This window comes from Pleurodeles waltl, chromosome 3_2 (assembly GCF_031143425.1).
Source record: "Pleurodeles waltl isolate 20211129_DDA chromosome 3_2, aPleWal1.hap1.20221129, whole genome shotgun sequence".
NCBI classification, from domain to species: domain Eukaryota; kingdom Metazoa; phylum Chordata; class Amphibia; order Caudata; family Salamandridae; genus Pleurodeles; species Pleurodeles waltl.
The window spans coordinates 53,908,974-53,933,402 of NC_090441.1; the positions used below are offsets into that span (position 1 = coordinate 53,908,974).

Here is a 24,429-nt window from a genome sequence, read left to right on the forward strand (position 1 = left end):
CTGATGTTGTGGTCTGCAAATCTGATTTAATTGAATTTATCATATTGCATATTCAATGCGGACTGAAAGATGAAGAAAAGTGAGTTCCTCCATGGGCTTGAATTCATGCTCTGATCTCGCAGAATGCCATCCCACTGAAGAAGGTTAGGTTTTTACCAGTTATACTATCTCCAGTCACAAACTATGCAACAGTATACACAGCTCTCAAAAATTTCCAAAATGTGCGTGCTCAGCTTGAAGACCAGCCTATCCTGCTAATTGTTTGCGATGAAGATGTTTTTCGTATTGTAGCTGACATTTTTATGAGCAATCCAGCAGAATCCAGCAGAATTGATGAGCGTTTTCCACATGACAAAAGATGCGTTGTGGTGTGCGGGAACTTAACTCAGTCGATGTGGCATAGACGATGCCCTTATTGAAGCTGAACTCTTCGGAAACAAAACTGTCCAGTCAGTAATGAGCGCAACTCATTATGTTAGTTCATTACAAGTTATGCTCCTCATATCTTAGGCTTGCATGCAAAGCCAGGGAATGTTCAATACACTCAATTCAAAATAAGAAAACCTGAAAACCAAGTTTGTTGAGTTTGCCAAACAATGTGAAGGAAAATCAGAACTTTGCAAGTACAGGGTAAACGTTTCACACATAATAGCTCTAGTGAAAACCTTGGTACATGCTGATTGGGAAGGTGATGGGAAGGTGATTAGAAGCTGCACGTAAAGACTGGGGAGTCAGTGATTACTGTGTTTCATGAATTAGATTGCATAAACTGCCACAGATATGGGTCCTGGTATTTGGAAAGAGTGAAGAAGTTAGAGGTGGAAAAACCATACCTCTACAGAAAATTCATCCAAAGACATTTTGTGGTGAAAGAAAGAGAGGGAAGGCTCAATGCTGTAGCTCCCGATAAGAAACGGGAACAGACGATCCAGAGATCACAGAAACGCTCCAAGGGCAGTGTTGGTCAGACACATAAAAGTGAATATGTTGCTCAATGGCAGCTAGTATTCCATGAAGCGTTTTCTATTTGCAATGTTCTTAGAGTGATGACAAATTCAAAGTTAATGAACCATCGTGAAATTGTTCCTCACCACGAACCTATGGGAAAGAGAGGGGAATGTTTTAATAAACATGTTGACAGCCTTAATTTCATGTAGCATCAAGGAAACCCCTTTTGAAATGACTGAGCCCGTGTGTCTTCACAACTTTGTGACCTAACAATATGTGGATAATGATATAAAGATATGTCTTCTAGATATCCTGGAACATGGATGGAAACTAAATGCAGAACTGAAGCAGGAGAGATTTGTATTGAAAGAGAAAAAGCTGTTTGCCATCATCACTAACACTAAACGTCCACACTTCAATTGCCATAGTAAGATTTTCATCCAGCCAGCCACTACAAGACCAGTTACAGAAAAACAGATTTCGCAAGCACATAGGGAGATGGATGTAGCAAAAGAAAAGGGTGAATTTATCAAGGATATTTTGTTGCATAATCTTCTTCCAGCAAACGCATTATTTGATAAAGATGCTGTAACCAAACCAGTGAAGCACAGAATTATACAAGAGCTTGAAAAAAATCTTTCACCTGAAGAATTTCAATTCGAAAAGGTATCCTCATTAAAAACTGCTGTTGTTGTGGACTATATGTCACAATTGCAAATGGTAAAGATTTCATCCATGCAAAACTTCAGAGAGGTCTTTCAGACTGTTCTACATATATCAAAGTCAGTGTGCACCTTGCAAGAACTTGCACATTGCCTTTGACAGTTATCTTGAACTATCTGTCAAAGAATGTGACAGAACCAGACAAATGTCTACAGGTAGAACAATTGACCTTGCCAGCATTAAAAATTCAACACCTATACCTGTGCAACTTGATAAATTCTGGTCATGTACATCAAACAAAATGAACTTGGAGATGTTAACTCGTCAGAACATTTGTGGTGCTTCAGTGAACACTGAATTTCCAATTATTTCATGAAGAATGATTGTCAATGAGGAGTTGGTGCCTGTAGAGAGATATTCAAAAGGTATATGTCATATTGTTCAAGAACTTAACAGCAAATTGGAGGAAGCTGACCTTTGTGTTTTGCCATATGTTGAGTGGGCTGTTCGAAATGGTTCCAATCATTCATTGTACTGTCAAATGACACAGATGTTTTTGTGATACTTAGATTTGTAGCAATGCTTATAAGTCAAGGATTGCCAGAGTTCTGGATACGTTATGGAAGAGGTGAGAAAAGACACTTAATCACATTTCATATCCTGTACAAGAAACTTGACCCAGAGAATGCCCAGTGTTCCTATAAAGGCACAGTTTCTTATGGGTGATGGCACTATGAGCAAAATTGGAACAAAGCTTAGAGTTTTGAATGCTGAACCTGTGAAGTTTCTAAAAAGATTTACTGAGACAGGGGAAGAATGTGACTTTAAAGACAAACATTATTTTTTTCTTATGCAGACCATAGACATTGTTTGGTGTATACATAAAAGGATTAAAAACCATTATTATTATTTGTTTCGTTTCTGTATATGTATCTGCTTTCTCTGTTATAGCCGCCAATTTGGAAAATGTCAGAAGGATTGCTCTGAGGAGTTATTTTCTGTCTCTGTGAGACTACTTGACCCCCAAAACCTATGTTTTGGCACTAAAATGAAGTATATAGGTCACATGGTTCCTGAAATATTACATCATCACTGCAACACATCTGCCATTTTCAAAAATGCTGTCCAGAAAAATTTGGCGTGGGTCAGCAATGTCTACCCAAGCTAAATTACTTCTCTAATGATCCCAAAACAGAAATTGGAAATTAAAATCTCTGGACATTTATTTTTTATTTTTTACCAGGGGTCATAAGGGGGCTGGGATAATTAGCAAAGGTTGTCCAAGGCAGAGTTGGAGTAGCCGCCGTCATAAAAAAAAAAAAGATCCGCCTGCATATAAATTCAGAAGACCAACCATTATATTGGCAGTAAGCATACTCTGGCTCTGTTACGAAGGAGTATGCGTACAGGCCGTTAGTGTGGTAAGTTAGGGGAATGTTAAAACAGTTAGAGGCATAGACACAGAGCTTCCCAGATTTGAACAGCAGACTCTTCTTTGTCGTTTTCATCTTTCTATGTTGCATTGTTCTTTAGTTTGATGTGGTTAGGTGGCAAGTTGATTGGAAGTTTGCTACTACAGATTGCAGAAATAATGCACACTAAGTCATATTCCTATGGTTGGTAGAAGGTAGGATACAGAACCAAATATGATACAGAGCATCAGGTCAAAGATGGGGTGGAAAATGGGTTTGAGAGAGATAGTCACTATCAGACGAAAAAATATTATTTACATACGGGTAATGGTAATAAAATTGTTCAGCGTGAGCTACTAGTCTCTAGTGGGAATTTAATACATCAGCTTTGACTACAGGTCTGTGATGGGGAGGATGGACCAGAGTGGCATGTCATTAGGACCTGTGATCCGCTAATAGTGTGCAATGAGATATAAAGGGTCACGCGATAGAGTGAGGAATGATGGAAGGCCAAGAAAGATTGTCGTGGACATAATTCAGACCTCATGAGTGGAGGGGGGTGTATGGTTTGGACAATCAAGGGGGGTGGCTAGAAAAAGAATGAGATCAGTCCGGTTCTTTGAATCTGTACCAAAACATACAGTGAGTTGTCATTCCTTGCTTAACCTGTTGGCTTGTTTCAGGGTGAGTGAGCTTTCAGTGTTTGTTGATGTGTCCTTGACTTGTTTGATGTTTGCTTTAGATATTTCACAATAGTAATTGGGGCGTCGTGTTACTGTGATATTAATTTATTTAGTGGTCGAACTGGCACAGCAGTGGCTTGTTCAGGACTGTATGTATATCTGGGCTGGAAGAAGGGGAGAATGATGTAAGAACTTTGAGTAAGGGTATACCACCTCTCCTACTCTCTTAAGTCACCAGCGGTTTTTAAGTAACCACATTTCATTTATTTTATTGAAAAGAATAACAGTAAATACAGTGCAGTCACAATAATGAAATATATCGAACAAAGGAACATCACAGTTCATTTCATCAATTACTTGCTAAACAATAATAAACCCACCATTTCCCCGAGACTTTGCGATTCTTATGTGGACAGCCCTAGCTATATAAATGGGCTCCTACTTATTCACACATCAATCCATTGCAGTATGCCATTCTGCAAATGGAAGGGAATCAGATGAGTTCAAATGCCTTGTAATGTCTCTTTTGGCTATCATAGTACCAATAACAACTAGAGTACCATCCCCACGACTCCCTACTGAGTCATCTGAGATACCCAACAAAGCAATTCAGGGCAAAGGCTACACAGGTTTTTCAAGTATTTGAGCATTGTAGTAAACAATCCGAACCAATATACCGCATTAAAAGGACACCCGCAGGTCAAGTGTAAGAGTTGCCTTCCTTGTCTGGACAGTGAAAGCATGTGGGGAATGGGAGCTTCTTCGCTCAATTGTTTCTTGGGACTGAAGTAAGTAGTATGTATTTTCATGGTAAGAGCCAGATTGACGAGGATTGGGCCTTTTTTGCATCCCTTGAGTAACTTTCTCTCAGAGTGCCCACCCATGTCTCCCACCTCTCAACACTGAGAAGAAGTCCGGGGAAGAAATGGCTAAGGATCTGTAGATATGTGACACCCCTCCATCACATATGAATCTGCTTCTAGTATTAATAAAACTGAGATTCTAAGTTCGAATTCCACCTGAAGGTCTTAAAAAGACTTCACATGGGATCCCTGCCAAACATCTCTTAACTTAGTGTTCCCAATGAAATCCCTTAATCCACTGCCCTTGCCACGGGGAGGTCTCCAATGTAATCTTTTGGTCCCAACCAATCTAGCATAAACTCTACCTCCAAGAAAAAACACTGTTGTTGGTTCTGGCAACGAGCAAAGGATAAAAGACCGATATAGCAGCCCCAGTATATTATCTTCTTCAAAGCATACCACTACATCGATCTCCTGTCACTTCTCCACATCCCCTCACCACATGTCAGGCGATACACACCCCTGTGGAGAAGATGAAGAATCTATCATCTACGTTAATATTGATGCCTCTGGCTCCATTTCTTCTTTTGAAAATTTACATTTTTCTATTTTATACAACAAATCATTCCAAAAAATGCTCAGAAGTCGGAGAACCACTTATTTCTTCTTTGATTTATATTATCCTATGGAAAATTCTCTCTAGATAATTATTGTTTAGGAGTTACAAATTATAGATGATTCCACTCCACCACCATTTATTTATATGGCATGTCTACTTGTAAAATCTTCGAATGTTGTAGATGATAAATCCAAATAACAAGATGCTCTTTGAGAGCAAGGGCATACCCAATAGCACTAGGAGATGAAGTATCTTAGACTGGTGAGGCCCTCTGCATGCATCTCCTTGAAAGGTGCATGTGGGACCCACTACTTCATTCTCTTACCTGCACGCATACCATCATGGGCCCAGTGCACACTTCATTACATCTTCGCCCACCCTCTAATCACTTACTGCAATATTGCAAGTGATCTATTTGTTCTTCTTCATGCTTGAACTTCCATGATGGAGCAGCACAAGCCTCATTACCTCCTTGACTGCCTTCTCTGTGCATTTCCCCAAGCCAGATTTATTGCTGGTTGTTGTATTGCATGGCCTCTAAGACCTGCTATTTCGATTCTGTTTCCAATAAGGTTGTTGACTAATGCATGATGATTTGGGAACTTTAGATTTTCTGACATTATAATGGTATTAGTTGTGTAGATGCCCATAGATGTTAAAGGATGATCAAAATGTTTTAATGAATTCCAGCTACTGTGCACTGACAAAGGGAAATCTTTCTGTTATTTACGAGACTACAAGAGATGTGCACTTTGTAGTTCATTTTTGAGAGTAGTTTTCTTTTTTAGACTTTGGGATAAAAGAGCAGAATAACTTATCAGTTATTTTGAAGTGTTGGTAAAATACCATCACACCAAATTAAAAATAAATATGCGTTGCTTAGGATGATTGAAGCACATTTTGTCTCCTGTCGGAGCTATCTATGGATGCTGTTTTTCAGATATATGAGGAGTAACGTAATACCAGACTTCTGTAACCTTTTATTTGTGTAATCCTTTCTCTAAACAGCACAGCTGCATTGATTGTGGGAAGAATTTTTGCAATTCATGCTCCACCCAGCCTGTTGGAGGTCCTCGGCTGTGCTGCCTCTGCAGGCGCTTCCGAACAACGACCTTCGTGCGAGTGGAATTGATGAAGATGAAAGTGAAAGAACTTAGGGACTACTTGTCCCTCCATGATGTTTCAACTGAGATGTGCCGTGAGAAGGAGGACTTAGTTGATCTGGTTCTGAACCAGCAGCAGCCACTAGCGGCGGGAGACCCGCGGCCCCCATCTACCTTACTTAACCCAGATTTTTCAGAGGAGAACACCCTCCCCTCACGGACCCCGGCTGATAGAAGGTTTGCAGGAAGCATTTCGTCTTTATCAGATACTGAGATACTTCCCCCAGGTGACAGGACAGATCACATGCAGGTAACCACTGTGTAAGATGCTGATAATAGTTGAAGGAGAAATTCGATTTTCTTGTATTATGCACAATTCGCAATATGAGATTAAGCAAGTAGAGCTGGTTCATTAGTTGCTGTTTAGCAGTTGTCATATTTTTCTCTGCAAAAAAACAGTCTTTCTGAACATCTCTGTCAACATCTCAAATGCTACAAAATGCTGGCTGTCCCATGGCAGCAAGACTAATGCATAGATTAACAGACATGACTCTCACATCCTGAGAATTAAACTGGAAAAGCCTATCTGTTTCAGCACTTATTTAAAAAAATGGATTAAAATTGATTGTGTTTTGTTCTATGCTTTAGTGATCCTTTAATTCTGTATTGCTATACTTTTTGGCTTCGTCAGTTACTGGTGCGTTCTCCGTAGTACCACTGCCTGGCTGCATTCAGGAGGAAACTCTTCTAGTGCCACTGCAATTTATAATCATTTTGCCTCTCAGAAAAACTCGTTTTACAAATCCTGGCATCCAGATAACTCCTTTAAGCTGCCTTTTTGAAATCCAGCCTACTCAATCAAAGTCAAAGGCTATTAGTGAATTCAGTTTACAACCACTTTCATTAGCTTTTCTAAGTGGCGTAACAAACTGCTGACCCTCTAGCTACCCTTGTGGTTCTTAATTCCTTCGAGATGGTCTCTTTAATAATTAATTTATTTACTGATAAATTTCAGACTGTTAGTAGCCTGTCCTGCCTAAACACCAACATCTACCTAATGTTCTATAATGCCCTTTCTCTAGACTAGGTACACATCTGCTGACTTTGCACTTCAAGGTCCCATTCTGGCATATTAGATCTTTTATTAAAAGACTGTGTGATCACCTTCTTGGCACGGGCAAGTTCATCCAAGAATGTGTCTTCGCAGTTCACAGTGTGAGGGATTGTGTTTGCCATGATTGAGGTCTACCTGTACTCTCACTTACTCAAGTTCAGTCCCTCCAACTCTTTCCTGTTTTGTTAAGTACCTGTGTATAACCCACTTTCATCAATGTTTCTGCACGCACTTTTCCTATTTCATCCCCGAGAAGAATCAAGCTTTTGCAGCTGGCTTCTGCTTCATTGTCCACATACTTGTTCTCACAAGAGTAGATGGAATATTGCCATCCTTTTTGGGCTTGCTGCATCATCTCCTTTAAAATCTGTGCTTCACTCTGTTGTCCTTCTGATTTCTGGCACTAGTAAATTTGAAAATACTAATCCTGTTTATTTTTCACTTGACAGGTGGCCGTTACGCTACGTGATTGTCTTTGAAATGCCCACTATGACCTACAAGGCTCTTGGCCTAAGATAGCAATCCTATGTTTTGAAACAAGCTCCATATCTGTAGTCAGTCCTGAATGAGCAAGAGGACCACCCTTCTGCTCCTGGGCATTTCACAATTCCACCTGGCTACGCCTTTTGCCCTGGTTGTCTCTGCTTCTTTCCCTCACATGACACTCTCTCTGGCACTTTCCATGAAATAATTCTGCACTGTTATTGTTCTTTAAAGCCGTGCAACTATTATTATCGCTATAGACAGCTCTAAACTAAGTCATGCTAATGCTACTTCTCTGTCTAGGACAGCAGCCCATATTCCTGCACGGTTATGTTACTTTCAATTTATGATGACTTTTGTTGTCCCTTACTCCAGTAACCACTTCTGGTTTTTGGCGTTACCTATATATGTGTAATAATCTTTTTCTTTTCCTTGTTTTGCTACTTCCTAAACTGCTTTACAAATCTCTGTTATCTCTGGATTAGGTGGAACTTTTTACATTGTATTAGTAAAATAAATTGATATGGTCCTATAGATATATATTGTGTTGAATGGATTTTTAGGAAGCACATGTGCACTGATGTGATTTGATTTCTACACAGTGTTCTTGCATATTTGGAAATATTTAAAAGGCATGGTGTTTATAAAGTATACAAATATATCTATCATTAGATGGATCTAAAATTAGTGAATGAAAGACGGATACAGTAGTTTACTGCTCAGATTCACGCATAGCCATGCAGAGTGTATTGGTATCAATGGAGGAATTCAACAGAAATCGCTGATAAAGCTACAATTTAAACTTGTCATTATTTAGGCAGTCAAGTAGTTACCCTAATTCAGCAGGTTGGCAAAGATAAGCAATAGGTGGAATTTGTTGAAAAAAGGGGTTGATAGTAGAAAATGGCTCATTTGGCGTGTAAACAGCAAACGTGTGCTACCTGTCAAGACTTGTATTGTTCATGACCACTTTTGCACTGAGAACCAAATACCAGTAAGAAAAGTTTATAGGGTATTTGGCCTTTTATGTATCAAACATTTGTATGGTTAAATCACTGAAAGAAACATTCTCAGGAGACATGTTAAGCTCACAAATTGGAGTTTGCATACAGCAACACTAATAGCACAACGAATAGGCAAGAGATGTTTTCTGTTATCTTTTAGGTCTGGCATAGCTAAAGACCTCTATGAATAAATGGGAGTGAGCTTTGGGTCAGGCCCTTTAGACCTTTTTTTATTTGACGTTTCCTTAAAGTTTTGGACCTGCCCATGGCATTTCATCGAAGTTTATATTTTGCAAGTGTTTGGCATAGCACAGTGGTCCATCTTTTTGATAGCATTATATGTCTTTTCCCCTCTGATATATAACCTTGTGCTCCTATAGATTGTTTTTCGTGTGGCAGCAGTATTTCAAGGAGTTCCTTTTTACTACAATTGCAGCATTGCGTTTCTTCCTTCATTCCTCGGCTCCCCTTTTGCCTCAGTCATTTCCTTTTGCTATTTGTGCAAAGTGAACTACACAAGTTTAGGCACGTGCATTAAAAGGTCTTTGACATGGCTTCTCAACCTAGAACGTATATGATGTGCGGCAGGGATTGACTGCACTGCAGTAGCAAGTTACCCAGTTTGTGTGTTTTTAAGTACTTGTGCTCCAAACAAAACGTATTCTTGCAATCCCAAAATGTCTGCTATGCTATCAGGTACAAGCGAGCTGATACCTGCTGTTATTTATTTCACTACACAACCTTGGTGGAAGAACAGCTATTTAGATGTTGCTATGGCGCTTGTTTTCAAGGTGGTGTAATTGGTTTATATGACATTTGTACTGTATTACACCAGAAGAGTCTGGGAGTTCTGGCGGATGCAGCTTCATTTAAACTGATGTGGAGCCAGTCTGAGTTGCCCTCCCGTCAAGCTCTTTGGTCCTATTGATTCTGATCTCAGGTGGAAGGGGTGGACTGGACAGAAGCAGTCTTGGCTGTGATCTTCATTCTAGACATGGAGTTGGAAGGGCACGGAGTAGCGTGTTCTGAGGAACAAGGTCTGAGGATCTGGTCAGTGGACCACAGAGATATTACCAAGAACATCCAAGGGGGTGTGTCCAAGATGGGGGCAGCATTGGATGCTCCTTGAACGAGCTCTGTGCCTGGTCCAATCCTAATCCTGAATCACATCGGCACTCAACCTGCTGGCCTGCCTTCTCCGCCTGCGCTTCCCTGCCCGTTCTTCACTGCAGGGTGGGAGCGCTATGAAATCACCTGGAGTCCCATGGAGCATCAAAATTGGGTGAGGCTCAAGGCGCACTGCAGATGCTGCTCTGAGAACCACTGTAGAGGAGAGAAGGCCCCACCCGAGTGGCACCCCGGAGGACACGACACGACAAGACAATGCTGGGCAGGCAGACGGTTCTCGTACTGGAGACTTTTCCCTCCTAGCCACTGACTGCTGCATCCCTGCCCCAAGGCCCGAGACAAAGCCCTCCTGCTGCACCGCCTGTTGATGCGGACCCAGGCTACCGGGGGCGCGACCGACAATCTCAGGGAGGAGACCTGTTAACTGAGCTGCAGCATCGTCCCTGTGTACGCGCAAGCAGTGGCTGTCTTCCCTCCAAGAGCGGCTGTGGCCATGCACCACACCTCACCTACACCGGCCTGAGGATTGGAGAGTCTGCTACTGCTGAAATGACCTGCTGCCTAGCTGCCTGTTGCTGCCTGGATCACAGGTATTTCCTGGGAAAGCACTACTGTCTCCCCCACCACACCGGCCGCTCCCCACCTACTCACCCTCCCCCCCCCCAACACATCTGCCTATTCATGCCTGGACTGCCCTGGGCACCTTGTTGTCACACACCTACTCGAGGGACGTCACTTAGTCATGGGAGGCTTTTCCAGACACTGGCTGGTATTTCACTACTGATGCCTGGGTAGACCTGCACTCGTCCAACAGCACCGGCACTCACTCAACCCATTGACCCTGGTCCCTCAGCTATTGAGACTTGTAATCCAGCTGCCCTGCCAGGTTACTGTGGGCCGCTGTGCCCCGTAGTGACTGATCTCTGTGACTTGGACCTCTCACGCAGCCTCTGTGGGCCTCACCACCACTTCTCACTAATAAAATGGCTGCCGCCTGGTCCTACCTCTACGCCAGCAGGCCTCGGGCATGCAGGGAATATTTTGTACATTGAACTCTGGGGCATGACTACTGATTAGAGGAGGTGCTCCCCTCCGTGAGCAGGGCTGTGTGCTTTTATGGTGAGATGCCAACCCGGAATCATCGTATCTGCTAGCCAGCCTGACCAGATTGAGTGCATGGGACCCGATCTCTTGCCAAGATTCCCAGGAGCTGAGTGTCTGAGGCTCCCTCCTCCAACTGCTTACTTGACATGGGTGGAGACTCGATATGCCAGCAGATTCCTGCATTGCATACGCCCTGCAATCCCTCCCTGTTGCCTCCCTCCACTGCGACACTATGACTGGGAAAACTAGAACCGTAATACTTCCCCATTTGAGGCTTATGCCCAGCACTGCCCTCGACCTACACTGATCCACCTAAAGACACTTTGCAACTTCTGGAGACCACCCTTGACAAGCACTCACCTCAGTTCGAGAGGGTTCTCCATGTCATTTTAGACGCTAAAACGTTCCTGGAAGTGAAAGTAGATGCTGTATATCTAAACATGACAGAGGAGGTAGCCTCCCTGCGACGCAATAACATCCGCTTCATTGGGTTCCTAGAGCAGCCAGAGCGTCCCAGCACCAAGCTCTTCCTGGAGAGTGGCTGATGTCCACTGTACTGGAAAACAAGGTCTTCAAGCTCTTCTCCGTGGAGCGAGTGCACCATGTCCCGGCACCCTCCGCCTGGTGTACTGCTGGGCCCACTCATTGCTCGACTTCTTAACTACCAAGGCCTCATACCGCAGTGATTCTGCATGAAGGGCCTCTGGCTATATGAAAACATGAAAATAACGGTATTTCTGGACTTCACCACTGAGTTACATCGACTAAGGGGCTCCTATATGTTGGTGAAGCAACACATGCGTGAACTTCGGCTTCTCTAGGCATTACTGTTCCCTGCGAAACTTAAGGTGATGGATGGCTAGTCTTCCCATATCTTCTCCACACCCGAAGACGTTTGGACCTGGCCCTCGTGATGGACCTGGTGTGTGCAACCAAGACTAACCGTGGCGAGGGTGCCTGGGTGGAAACAACAGAGGCGCAGGGTGGCACGGGCAAGGCTACCAAAGACTAAGCAACTGTGGAACAGACCCAAGCAGTTGAGGTAGCCTCCCTGCACTGCATAAACTCTTCACAACACTGCACTCCAAGCCAGTCCTGGACTCCAGATTAAACTCGGACGCATCTGAAGCCTCTATCATGAACAGTACTCCTGACCCTAAATTCCTACCATGTTTGGCAGAGGATGACCGTCCTCTCCCCACCGGTACACTCACTCACAAGCCCGGGAAAGGTCTTCCTGGCTCCATTATGATGCAGAGAATTCAGCTCCTGCTGGAGGATCGGACACTGGGACCTCTAGAGCGGGCTTTGGTGACAGAGAACAGACCCAACAGTTGCACCACACCTCATCACTGCTTCAGTGAGGACTCAGTTGATTGTTTATTTTGCATGTTTAACTTTTGGTTACAGGTTAGAGACATTTGGACAGAGTTGCACGGGTCTATAATCCTAGGGAGGAAACAGCTGTATAGGCTCTTTATTGTTTACATTTTACATGTTGTTTTGTTGGAGTCTTAGTCGATCTACCGCCCACACGTGTTTTTCAAGAACAGTTCATGTGGCCGAGGATGGCCTGCTCCAGGATAGGTCGCTGTCAGCAAGGGACATGTGGAGGCGCCACCTCTTTCACTGACACCCCACCACAGGCATGCACAGTGGGATCTATAGCTGAACTCCACTTCCCACAATACCATACCCTCACATGGAATGTGTGCGACGTGGCCACCCCTGCCAAGAGATACCACATTTATTCCGTCCTTAAATTCAGGCACACACACATTGCCATGCTTACATTGCTCTTGCTTCAAAAGACATACCTCACATTGACTGAGCCGCAGAAGGTCTGAACGTAATGGAGAGAGCAGGTGTATGGCACACCCATGTCAGCTTACGCTGGGGGAGTGCTTATCTGGCTCACACCGGGGAGGGCCCCCTTTGTCTTGGACACTCACAGGGTGGACACAGAGGGGCATTTTGTGATAGAGGGCCACCTCGATGGAGCTCCCCGAACACTGATGACAGTATATGCCCCCAGCACTAAGCAGTCCGGGGTTCTGGATGCTCTCACACCGGCCCTCTACCGTGATCCTCACCACCCAGAGCTCTTGGAGATTGGGGGGGGGGGGAGGGGATTTTAACTGTGTGACAAATGTCAGCCTTGATCACTCCACACTCCTCCCCCCACCCCCTCACCCCCCTCCCCCAGCCCGCACCCCAGCAACCCCTCCTGCGGCCGCTTGTGCTGGCACCGCACAACACAATCATGACTACCTTATCACATTATGACACTTACATGACTTGTGGCGACTTGGACATCCACTGGATCGTCTATACACTTTTTACTCCTCAATTAACGACTTCCACACATGGCTAGACCTTGTCCTCTGCACGGCACAACTGGGCGCTCTGATCACCTGATCGGTGTACTTAACCGATACCGTCTCAGACAATCCTCCCTTGATGATCACCCTGCAGGGCAGGGGGCAGATAGTGTCCCACCATACTTGCATGTCGACTACAATTGTAGGCTCTCTCTGGTCCCCGTTCCGTGCCGATCTAGCTAAATATATTATGCACTATTTTATCCTCCACAAGGGCTCCTCCTCATCCCGGTTGCTGGTGTGGGACGGCACAGAGTGATTGTGCATGGCCACTGCCTGGCAGCTTCATGGGGGAGTACGCCAACGTTAACGTGAGGAATTAGTAACTATCAAGCATGCGCTAATACCCTTGCATGTGAGGGTGGCCAGTCTCACTGCAACAGCTAAGCATCTCCAGCAACTGCGCAAGCAACGGCCTGAGGCGGAGGCGCAACTGGGGAAATATGACTACAAACTGCACACAGCTATGCTGCATGCCGAAGGAGACTGCTCAGGGAAACTGCCCTTGTGGCTAGTGAAAGAAGAACAGATTCTGGTCCCAGTTGAAGAGATTAAATTGAGCAATGTCACCAATAATAACATTGCAAACAGCCATTAATGATGCCTTCTGGGAGTACCACCGGGACTTGTGTGTGGTGGTGGTCTCCGCCCTGTCTCCGGTTCTTACACGACTTACCGCTGGCTAGGCTGAATCTAGCACAGAAGGCTGTGCTGGATGAAGCTCTGCTACTAAAAGGATTATAGGCAGCCATCTCACACATAGCACAAAACAAGACACTGGGCACCGATGGACTGCTGATTAAATCTTTCTCCACACAAACCACTCAGCACCTGCTGGAGATGTTTAATGAGGCCAAAACGACCAGAATCTTCCTGGAGTCACTTGTTGTTGTCCTGCCGAAACCTTGCAAACATCCATTGGACATTTGCTCTTACCGCTCGTCTCCCTGCTCTACTTTGACTACAGGATCTAGGCAGAGTGGTAGCAAACCGCCTATTATCAAAGCCCAAGTGCATGTTGACCAATCCTGTTTTATACCAGGGGTCAGCACCTTGACCATCATCCGCCTTCTATTACGTCTTATACACAACACTCGGTCGGGTGGCTGTGTTGTTAGAAGTTGAAAAGGCATTTGATGACCTGAGTTTGGATTTTCTCTTGCCAACTGTTAAGGCCATGGGATTCGGCCCTGGTTTCCTAAGATGGATTCGCACCCTGTATGATAACCCAACGGCGCAGGTTAAGACCAGACAGCTGATCTCAGACAGCTTTGCTATACGGAGAGGCACCAGACAGGGGGGGCCTCATCTCCTTGTTAATTTTTGCCCTTGCTATGGAACTGCTGGCTTGCACCTTCGTCAGCAGCTCAACGGTGAGGAATTGTGAGCTGGGCGTGCACCACATCATCTTGCTATATGCAGATGATGCCCTGGTTTACCTAGGAGACGTTAAATCTACATTGCCTAGCCTTGTGCGTCTGCTTTGTGACTTTAGGGACATATCAAGCCTCGTGGAAACCATGCTGCAAAGACCCTTACTCAAGTACGGCCTTGGAGCCCCCAACTTTGAATTGTACATCTCCCGCATTGCATGAACTTCTGACGTGCAACGGTTTGTGACACGCTAATATTGCCCTGTACACATCCCTAAACCTAACTCCGCCGGATCACGCTGTTAGGGTGCACTCCAGGTGGGATGTTGCGGATCTTGTCGAGCAAGGCTGGACCCTAGGGCACTAGCAGGTGAAGGACGTGTCTTGTAATCCAAGGTTCTGATTCGCACACTTCAGTTATGTACACCAGGCTTATCTCTCCCCTCAGAGCATTAAGCGCATGTTCCCAACTTTGACTCCTGAATGCCCTTGTTGCAAATCACCAGAAGTTGGGTTCTACGATATGGTGTGGGATTGCCCGTTGCCTCACCCAGTCTGGCTCGCAATCGTTACCACAGTTGCTGAACTCGCAAACCACACCCTTGCACCCACGCCGAATCCTGCCTGTTGGTTCTGACACTTCCACTGGTCCATTGACCTCACATTTGTCCTGTTCAAGAGGCAAGTAGTGATGATGTCAAAGGTGCCGACCTCCCCAGACCTTCAACTATGGCTAGCTGCTCTCCTGACATGGATGCACCCGGAGGCCCATACTGTAACATCACTGCATACGAGGGGAGATTCACAGGCTTGAGAGGAATGCTGGGACACTTACTTAATCAAAGTTCAAGGCTAGAATGACACACATCCGCCCTGAGTCACACCACCACACCACATAGGGACATCATACATTTGATAGCAATTTTGACACTGAGGAGGGGGTTTGTGGGGTGGGATGGGGTTAGCACCACTGAGATTGAGAACACCACAGCTGTGGGCTAGGCTCCCTAATAAGCTAGCCACCGAGTTCGACATATGTCTCTGCAAATCCACCATCACCTTTCCAACATAGGTGCCGACCCTCTCTTTTGGCAGAAGCTCTCTCTGACCTTTGGTTCCTTTATTGAATAGCGATAGTCGGAGATGCCCTATTGCGTCCTGCCCTGGTTATTACACGTGACTTACTTACACCCTAAGTAGACTCCACAGTTATTGCAGTTATTATAGTTTTTGACAATTCCATATGTGTTTGCAAATAATAGTTCATTATTGTCACTTACAATGATATAAACCAAGATGTATGTACTAAGATACCATCCCGTACATGACAAGCCAAACTACATTGCATTGTTTGTAATGGGTCACAATGTTGCTGTCATTTCATGCTTCAAAAACTAATAAAACACATAAAAAAATAATAAGAACATCCAGGCACTAATGGATCATACTACAGAACTACATCAAATAAAAATAATAAATATTTCTGATGGATACTCCTAACTGCAGATTCCCCACCTTGTTAATACCTCCAGGCACCAGACTGGATCCGGAGATTTCTTTCAGCCTTCCTCTGCATGTGCTAGTAGGTGACTTTATGGGGTTGTGTGTCAACTCAGACGTGACACCAGAGCCACATATAATTGACACCCCTGCATGCTGATCCCAGTTCCTTTTTTCCACATATTTTGTTCAAATTCGCAACAGTTTGTGCAGGACATGTCTGTGACTGACCCTCATGAGATATGTCTCTGGAGTCTTGGGCCCTTGCATCTCTCCAAATCTTGGTAAATCTGTTCAGTGTTGAATCCGAAAGCAATCCGAGAACGCAAAGCCAAACACTGTGTTGTGTAATATTATCTGAAAGCAAGAAAAGACCACTCCTGGTGCAAACCAGCTCCCAATCTCAAGTCTGTGCTAGTAAACGATTGTCTTCTCGCTGCAAGTCTTAGGGTAAGTCCAAATCCATAAAAAGTATAAGAAGTTAAAAAGGGACTCTCCTGCTTCCTGACACTCTTTTTCTGAGAAGTAACGTAGACGCAAAGGTGCCACTGCGTCTCAGTCACGAATCCTGTAGAGAAACTGATCCTCCAACTCGTCCTGATTAGACTTAAGTTTTCCGGGCCCATCGTGATGCCACAATAGATCAATACCTTCAAGAAGGCCATGTTGTTCATCTTTGGCACCCTACCGCCTCTGTCTTGTGTGCCTTTGGAGCCCATAGATCTGAGGCGGATTGCTCCCTGACATTGTCGGTGCCTCACGACCCCACAGTGGGGTTTGGCCTAACTCCACAACTGGTGCATGTCATGGCTCACACTCCAGCAGTTGTAACTTAGATCATAATTTGTTGAATACAGTGACCCGTACAAGTCTTTAAGCATCAACATGGCCCCAGGGAATCTCAGCTGTATCACATGGTGCTTGATTTCTTGTTTTGTGTTTTTTGCATTCCCTTCCAGTTACATTCATCTGTATTTCTATTTGGGAAGGGACCTGAATGTAATTTCGTCACATGTTAAACATATTTGAAGATGTTATTACTCCAAAGAGCAGAGCTTTCTAATGCTTCCAGAAGAGCTGTATATCCGAATGAACTAAAGGATGTGATATTTTATAGTGATGATCTCTTCTCTCTTTACTATTGATGAGTGGAGTAAAACCTAGGTAGAAGGTCCGGACTCTTGTTAAAACGTCTGTTCAGTGCATATGCATGCTCATCAATTTAGGATTGTTGTGTAGCCATTTTAGTGCTCCATGCATGTTAGTTTAACACACTAAGCCGCTGTCCAATTTGACCTAGATATATTTTATTCGGCTTCGCATTGTTATTTTACAATAACCAGTTTTACGGTCTTGTTTTATTTTCATCTGTCTAACTGTTTTTGCTTAGCCCAGCACTGTGTTCTCAAACAAGACATCCTCAATCACTTTGTGCTTCAGTCAAGGCTACAGTTTGGTACATTGCCGGGGAACGTGGTAGAAGTTTAGTCTCCAACATTCGTAGAAAATACACAGCCTTACGTAGGGACATTTTCTTAGAACATCAACTGTGTTATTATAAAAACACTTCCTAGTCCCATTACACGTTAAGAGGGATATTCTAGCCAGGGAACCACGACTGTATGCTGATAGCTGAATACTTTGCTGCAGATGCTAACGTGGACTACAGGTCTTTGCTCAGGTATGAGGGTTGGTGTCCTCCCGGGGGAACCTGAAAGGCAGAATTAGAGCTTAACATGTTGTGCTCAGATTATGACTTAGATAGGAAATAGTCCATGAATCTTAGTGACAATATGATAGCGTTATTCTTATGCTTCACTCTTCTCGTCACCATTTTAATATTGTCATGTTGTGTCGTCCTGGTTATGCAGCTCACGCTTTGCTATCTAAACTGCAGTTGTTTTATCAAACCAGTCATTAAAACTTATACTGCTTCTTATTGTCATTTACATATGAGACCGAAGTGTGGATGAGACCTGAGTGACATCGACTTCCCTGAGAAGCCTAATATGTCATGCGCTCAGCTGCCAAATCATCCCTACCTGCTGGTGGAGATGAGGCACTGCTAGTTAGCCAGAGCAAAACCCGGATTTAGGGCGATAGGTGTCACCCACAGTGGGTCAGACTCAGTCTTCCACACCATGGACGATCTTGCTGCCCAAAATCCAGTAGTCTCATTAGAATAATGAGAGCCTACACAACAGGATGTGTGGCATATACTAGGATGCTTCCCCTCCAGTAGCAATAGCATGTTTTAATTTGCCAGTGATGTGATTTTCTTACATCATACTACTTGTTTTGAGTTTCATTTGGGATGCAGTGTGTGGCCCCAGCAGAATTGTTCTACTACTGTATGCTGGGTAAGATTGTGTTTGGTGTGGGCTGGCACTTACAGAAGTTTGCTGTGTGGATATTCATCCTTCCTTTGCTTATTTAAGATATTTGCACAATGGAAAAATCCTCTCTTGGTGAGGATCATCTTAATTACTCACTCAGTTATTCATCTTTGCACTCACCCATTCAGTAATTTATGCACACACTCACTTACCCATTTAGTATCCATGCATTGAGCCCTTGGTTCTCTCCATTTTTGCACTTGCTCATTCATCTAATCATTTACCCATTCTTGTATTCACACACTTATTTACACAACCAAACACACAAACTTGCCAAAGAATTAAGGAACAAGCTTATTAGACAATAGCTGGCTCTGTTGGTTTTGATAGTGCTTATATTTTAAGTCTGACGATAGACCACTTAAACTGTATGCCAGAAACCAGTTTATAAACACCAGAAATATGCACAGTTAGGCACTTGAGGATCAGCCCCCTTTAGCTATTGGCTGAAGAAAGTTTCAGTCACATTTTGCATCAGACCAGAGGAATATTTCAGTTTTGCTATTAATTATTGGCTATTATACATGTTAGTCCCCGGCCCAAAGCAAGCCTCTCATTGCAGTGCATGCATGGCACTTAGGTGCTCCTAATATTCTTTTCACATTCCTGTTGATTATGCATGAAAGGTGATTTGTGACAGATGCTTCTATCTGCAGATTCTGCATGTGTGAATCTCCATTGGCCACAGAATGGATCCAGAAACGTTTGCAAGTCACTTTTTGCCATCAGATAGAGCCATTGACCTCTGCTGTGACCGTATCCTTCTTTTGTACAATACAAGATGGAGGCAACAGAAGGCACCACCACTGTATGATGACATCAGTTCTTCTTTTTGCAAGATGCTGATCTGGAGCTCTACTGCTACCGATCTTAGGTTTTATCAAATTCTTAAACGTTGGCAGTGTTCAGGGATGTCTCTCTAGAAAATTACAGTTTTAAAGCTGTGCCACGGTTGTCAGAAGCAGGTGTTGGTGATGAACATACACAACATATTCTTATGGTGCTGCAATACCAAGCATGACTTCAAGCCATGCAGCAAGTGTTCTTTGGTGAACCACAAGTCCATCAGGACAAACACGTCAAGTTCTATCGCTCGTTCAAGGTCAACTTGTCAGGTAGGTCTAAGGTGAAGTTGAAAGACAAGTCCAAGGTAAAGTCAAAGAAGAAACATAAGATGTGCCATCTTACTTCAGATTACACCTGCCCTAAACGCTATCCCTGCCTTGACCCCTGTATTGCAGGCTTTGCCTTCTGGTGCTCCGTAGGCTCTGACTGGGATTCCTGAATGCTTGCGGTACATTGAATTCCCATTGAATTACTTCCCTTGTGCTGTCATAACAACCATATGGTTAATGGTAGACCGGTTAGTTACAGGTTTTCCTCCTTGTGGACCAATTTGCTGTACCACATGCACCCTGTATGAGACCATACATTCCAGGTGGCTCTCAGTAAGTTTTCAGCTTCTGTGTTCGTGATTTCCTCCTTTTAAGGGCAGGATCAGTACAAGATTCTTTGAACATTATCCAGGCACCCAGGATTATCTGTTTCCATTTCACAGGAGTAGACACCAAGGGCCAGATGTAGCAAGCTGTTTTGCCCATTCTGTGTCTATGGGAAAATATGTTCGTACATATGGCCCCAAGTCTTTATTCAGAAGAGACCCTTAGCTTATTCAGAGTGCAAGAACCTTAAAAAGTAATCCATAAGTGTGGTTTTGAAACAGATGAAAACTTACTATCTGTGCCCGTAAAGACTTTGTTACCCTCCTTTAGGATTACATTGTACAGACGTGGGAACAGTTTGAGCAGCATCATGACAACTTGTTCCCACATCACCTACTAATTGATAGATGTTTATTTTAAATAGTTTTTTCTTGAATGAGAACACTTGAGTTCATTTGAATAGACTGACACAACTTGGTTTTGAGAGTGGTACTTGATTTTGAGATTGTTTTTCCACAGGTGACATTAAAGTCATAAAGAAGGAAAACTGAGTATTGAGTGTTTAAACATCTCTGTTCATGTGCATGTATGTTTTGCTTGGCTATTAATGATTGATCAACTATGTAAAGCGTTCTGTTGAAGAATTGTAAGCTATGGTATCCTATCTATTTTGTTTCAGATTACAAAAGATTTATTCATTTGAATTTGAGTTAATACATTAACTCAGCTGGGGTGGTGATATTTTGGTCTTTTTCTGTGATTCCTGCTCCACTGGCTTCCGATCCGCCATAGGTTGAGGCCTCTGATCAAGAATCACCTTAAGTTAAAGTCACCCAATTTTGAAGAAAATGATTACTAAAGTAATGCCAGGGATGTTGATGGCTCTCCTCCAGTCCCTCTGTCTTCTCTGCAATAGGACTTATTGAGAATGTTTTTGGGTCATAGTCAGCAACCGTTCAAATCCTTCAAATGTCCCATGCGGTGCTAGTGGCAATGAGGAAGATAAGGTAAAAGTAGATTATTATAGCAATGCTGAGCTATATCTAATTTTGCAAAATGCCAATGATTTTAAAAATCTCTCTCTCTCTCGAGTCTTTCCTGTGTTCCCCTTCAGAGCCCCCTCTGAAAAGTGTCTCCTTTGTATAAGTGGTTTGTAGGGCTATGGAAGCCTTCGAAATACTACAGCCTACAGGAAAGACTACTGCTAACCTCTTCATGGAAATTTAGCAAATTGGTCTTTCCACCTGTTAGCACTTTTTATCTTTCAACAGTCCCCTGACTATCTTCGTCCTAGCTATTTGATTAAAACCATGTTCAGCTCTGACTGTGACTCACTCTATTGCAAGATGCCACAAGCCAGTGCCGTGTGAGCCACACTTTTTGACTCATCATCCAATCCCAGTAAATCTTGCACCACAGATCTCAGTTAGCAAAATGAATGTACATTCTTCTCCATTATTCCAACCCTAAAAGTTTGGTATATGGCTGCTGCAGGTTTTCATGGCTTTACACCAAATTATTGCCATTTGTTTAGTTTTTAAAAACACGCTCCCAAAGTGGGTGTTTGTTTTTGAAAAACAAAAAATCTAATTACTCCCCACTACCTGGATGTTTTCTCACAGGGTGTGGGGGTCATTATTGTTTTTTTTTCCCCTGTCTCTTTCAGAATTATATTGTTGATAAAAGTCAAAGTAAAAAAAAAGACATTACACTGTCTGTCCTAAATAGGGCAGACAATGTAATTTGAGGTATTCAGTTGATGGAGCCAACAAGGACTCCGTCAACGAAATACTTAAGGTTTGCCTAGCCTTTCTCTAAATCAAGCAGGTAGACTTGGGGAGGGCATTCCCTCACGTTGGCAGAGGAGTATCCTGTCTGCCAAATTCAAAATCTAGCCTCTGACTGGTTCTTTATCATAGATTCCTCAACTCCTACTTCTAAAAGTAGAAGTTCAAGCTTATGACTTCTTCCGCAGGCTCTAGATGCCAGGAGCTGCATGATGTCGCTGAATCTGCAGACACGTACTTTCATGTGTTAGTTCTGTAGTCCCAAGGGAAGTATCTACAGTTTGTGGTAGGATCAGCGCACTTAAAATTTGCCATACTGCTCTTTGGCTTTACATCAGGCTAATAGCTCATGTCAGTGTTTGTGGTACATCTTCGCAGGCTGGGGATATTTGTAGTCCATTAACTCAACAATTGGCTGGTTGCGGAAGACAGGGTTGCACCAACTAGTCACAAACAACCTTACTGTCCACCATGTTGTTTTCCGTCATTAAACTCAGATTCCATTTCCAGCTTCTGTAGAGGATTCTGTTTAGCGGGCCACTCCGGACTTAGTTACCCTGAAGCCTTTCCATCCCCTGTAACAAATGTGAGACATTAAGGCAATGCTCCTTATATGAAGATGAGAGATTCAGTTCTGGCCTTGATGTTTGTGAGGCTGCTAGGGCTCTTGGCATTGTGTATATTACTAGTGCCTGTGTCTGCTCGCATGTACAAGTTGTTTCAGTCAGTGCAACAGTGCGATCTTCGGTTACACTTGGTGTCTGTTCCTGGAGGTGGCATGTGTATTTTCATGCATTTTTTGGGGGGGGGGACAGAGGGGAAAGTGTATAATCATCAGTGGGAATCTGACCTTCTAGCCGCATTTCTCTCTCTGCCACTGATTCCAAAGAAAGTAGGATGGAACCAACCACAGCTAATTATGGTGGACCCGTATTGGGCAAGAAGGGTGTGGTGCTGCAATTACTTAACCTGAGCATCTTTTATGGGGGTGGACCAAGACATAGTGTTGCACCCAAGCCTCCACAATCTGCACCTCCATGAGTGAAGGTTGAATGGAATCGATTAGGAGACTTTGATAGACTATGTGAGTTTTTTTTTTTGGGCTGCTTGCCGCTCTTCTCCCAAATCATTTTGTTCATGCATTGTTTCAGGTTTGTATCTTAGTGCATTGAGAAGAAGTTTGACCCTGAAATGCTTTTTTTGTGTTATATCTAGCTTGGGCTTAGCTGTGGAGCACTATACGGGTTACATATCGTCCCTATCAGTTTTCTTGGATTTGCCTGATCAGCCATTGTTATTTAAATCATCTGCTGTGATGCATTTTCATGAAAGGCTTTTACATATGTTTCCCCTTGTCCCCATCATTATACCGGAGTTGGAGCTCAGTATTCTTTGTGTGGTCTTTTCAAGCCTCTTCAAGGCTGTACCCTCAGACTTTTACCAATGAGGACCATGTTCCTCATTGCCATCACATCTTTGTGGCTGCAAGCCTTGTCTATTCAGCCACTGCCAAACTGGTGCTAAGCACACCTTCAACTTTTAACTTGAAAGTAGTGTCCCCTTCGAGGCAGGGGCAGTCCATCATAATTCCTGTGTTCTTTTCTCCGCTATAGTCATCTAAAGAGGCGTAAAAGCCAAAGGAAATTTAAGTTGTGCCCTTAGTTTCTACTTTGGTAGGACTAAGAACTAAGTGGATGATCAGCTGTTTGTTGTTTTTGCTGGAGTAAAGAGGAAAGGCTTTCAGAAATGGCCCTTGTCTCAATGGATTATGGATAATACTCTTGGAGAATTTTATATGTCTATCCCTTTAACTGCCTAAAAACATGCTTGTCTCAATGCATTGAAAAGAGAAGTTAAAGGTAGCTTTTTACTTTGTTCCAGACTATGGAGAGCATTTAGACCCCTCATTATGAGTGGCCCTTAATAATCTCAGGATTTACTATTCCTGGGAATCCTGGTAATTCTGAGGGGAGGTGTGAGGGGGGGGTGTGGGGTAGGGGATGCATGTAGTAATTGAATTTACCTTGCTGATTCTTGCTTGCTTTTCTCCAGTGTTTCACCTGAAGATTTTGCCTGTTTGCAGGCAAAACCTCCATGTGAAAGCTCTGTGGTATTCTGCAAAACTGTCATCCAATCTGGCAACTAATATTTTGACTAATATTTGTGTATTGCAATTCAGGAGTGACAACAGTCAATCGGATAAACATTTAGAACAATGATGCATGATTTTGGTGGTATCATGATTCTGTAACTCTTCTGTACTTATAGGTTATGCAAATCAAAAACTGACTAAAACTGTTAGCAGCTACTGACTACTACCAACTGCTCAATTTCCAAATGAGTAGTATGGAAACACTTTCAATTTCAGGAGCAAGTGCTGCATCTGAAAGGCACTCTATTAGAGGGACACCATATGGAAGGTCTGTTGAAGAAAAACCATCAAGTTGATTTTCCTCCACATTTCTACTGAAGAGAATGAATCTTAA

At 43.5% G+C, this 24,429-nt stretch overlaps 1 protein-coding gene across 2 annotated transcripts in view; it reads left to right on the forward strand.

Moving 5' to 3' along the window:
- The window catches only part of RFFL (ring finger and FYVE like domain containing E3 ubiquitin protein ligase), a 345,152-nt gene that overhangs the window by 210,944 nt on the left and 109,779 nt on the right, over nucleotides 1-24,429 (forward strand). For both annotated transcript variants that reach the window (XM_069226760.1, XM_069226759.1), the window contains exon 4: nucleotides 6,137-6,541. In XM_069226760.1, coding sequence (XP_069082861.1) covers nucleotides 6,137-6,541 — 405 coding nt within the window. The remainder of the gene's footprint in view (nucleotides 1-6,136; nucleotides 6,542-24,429) is intronic.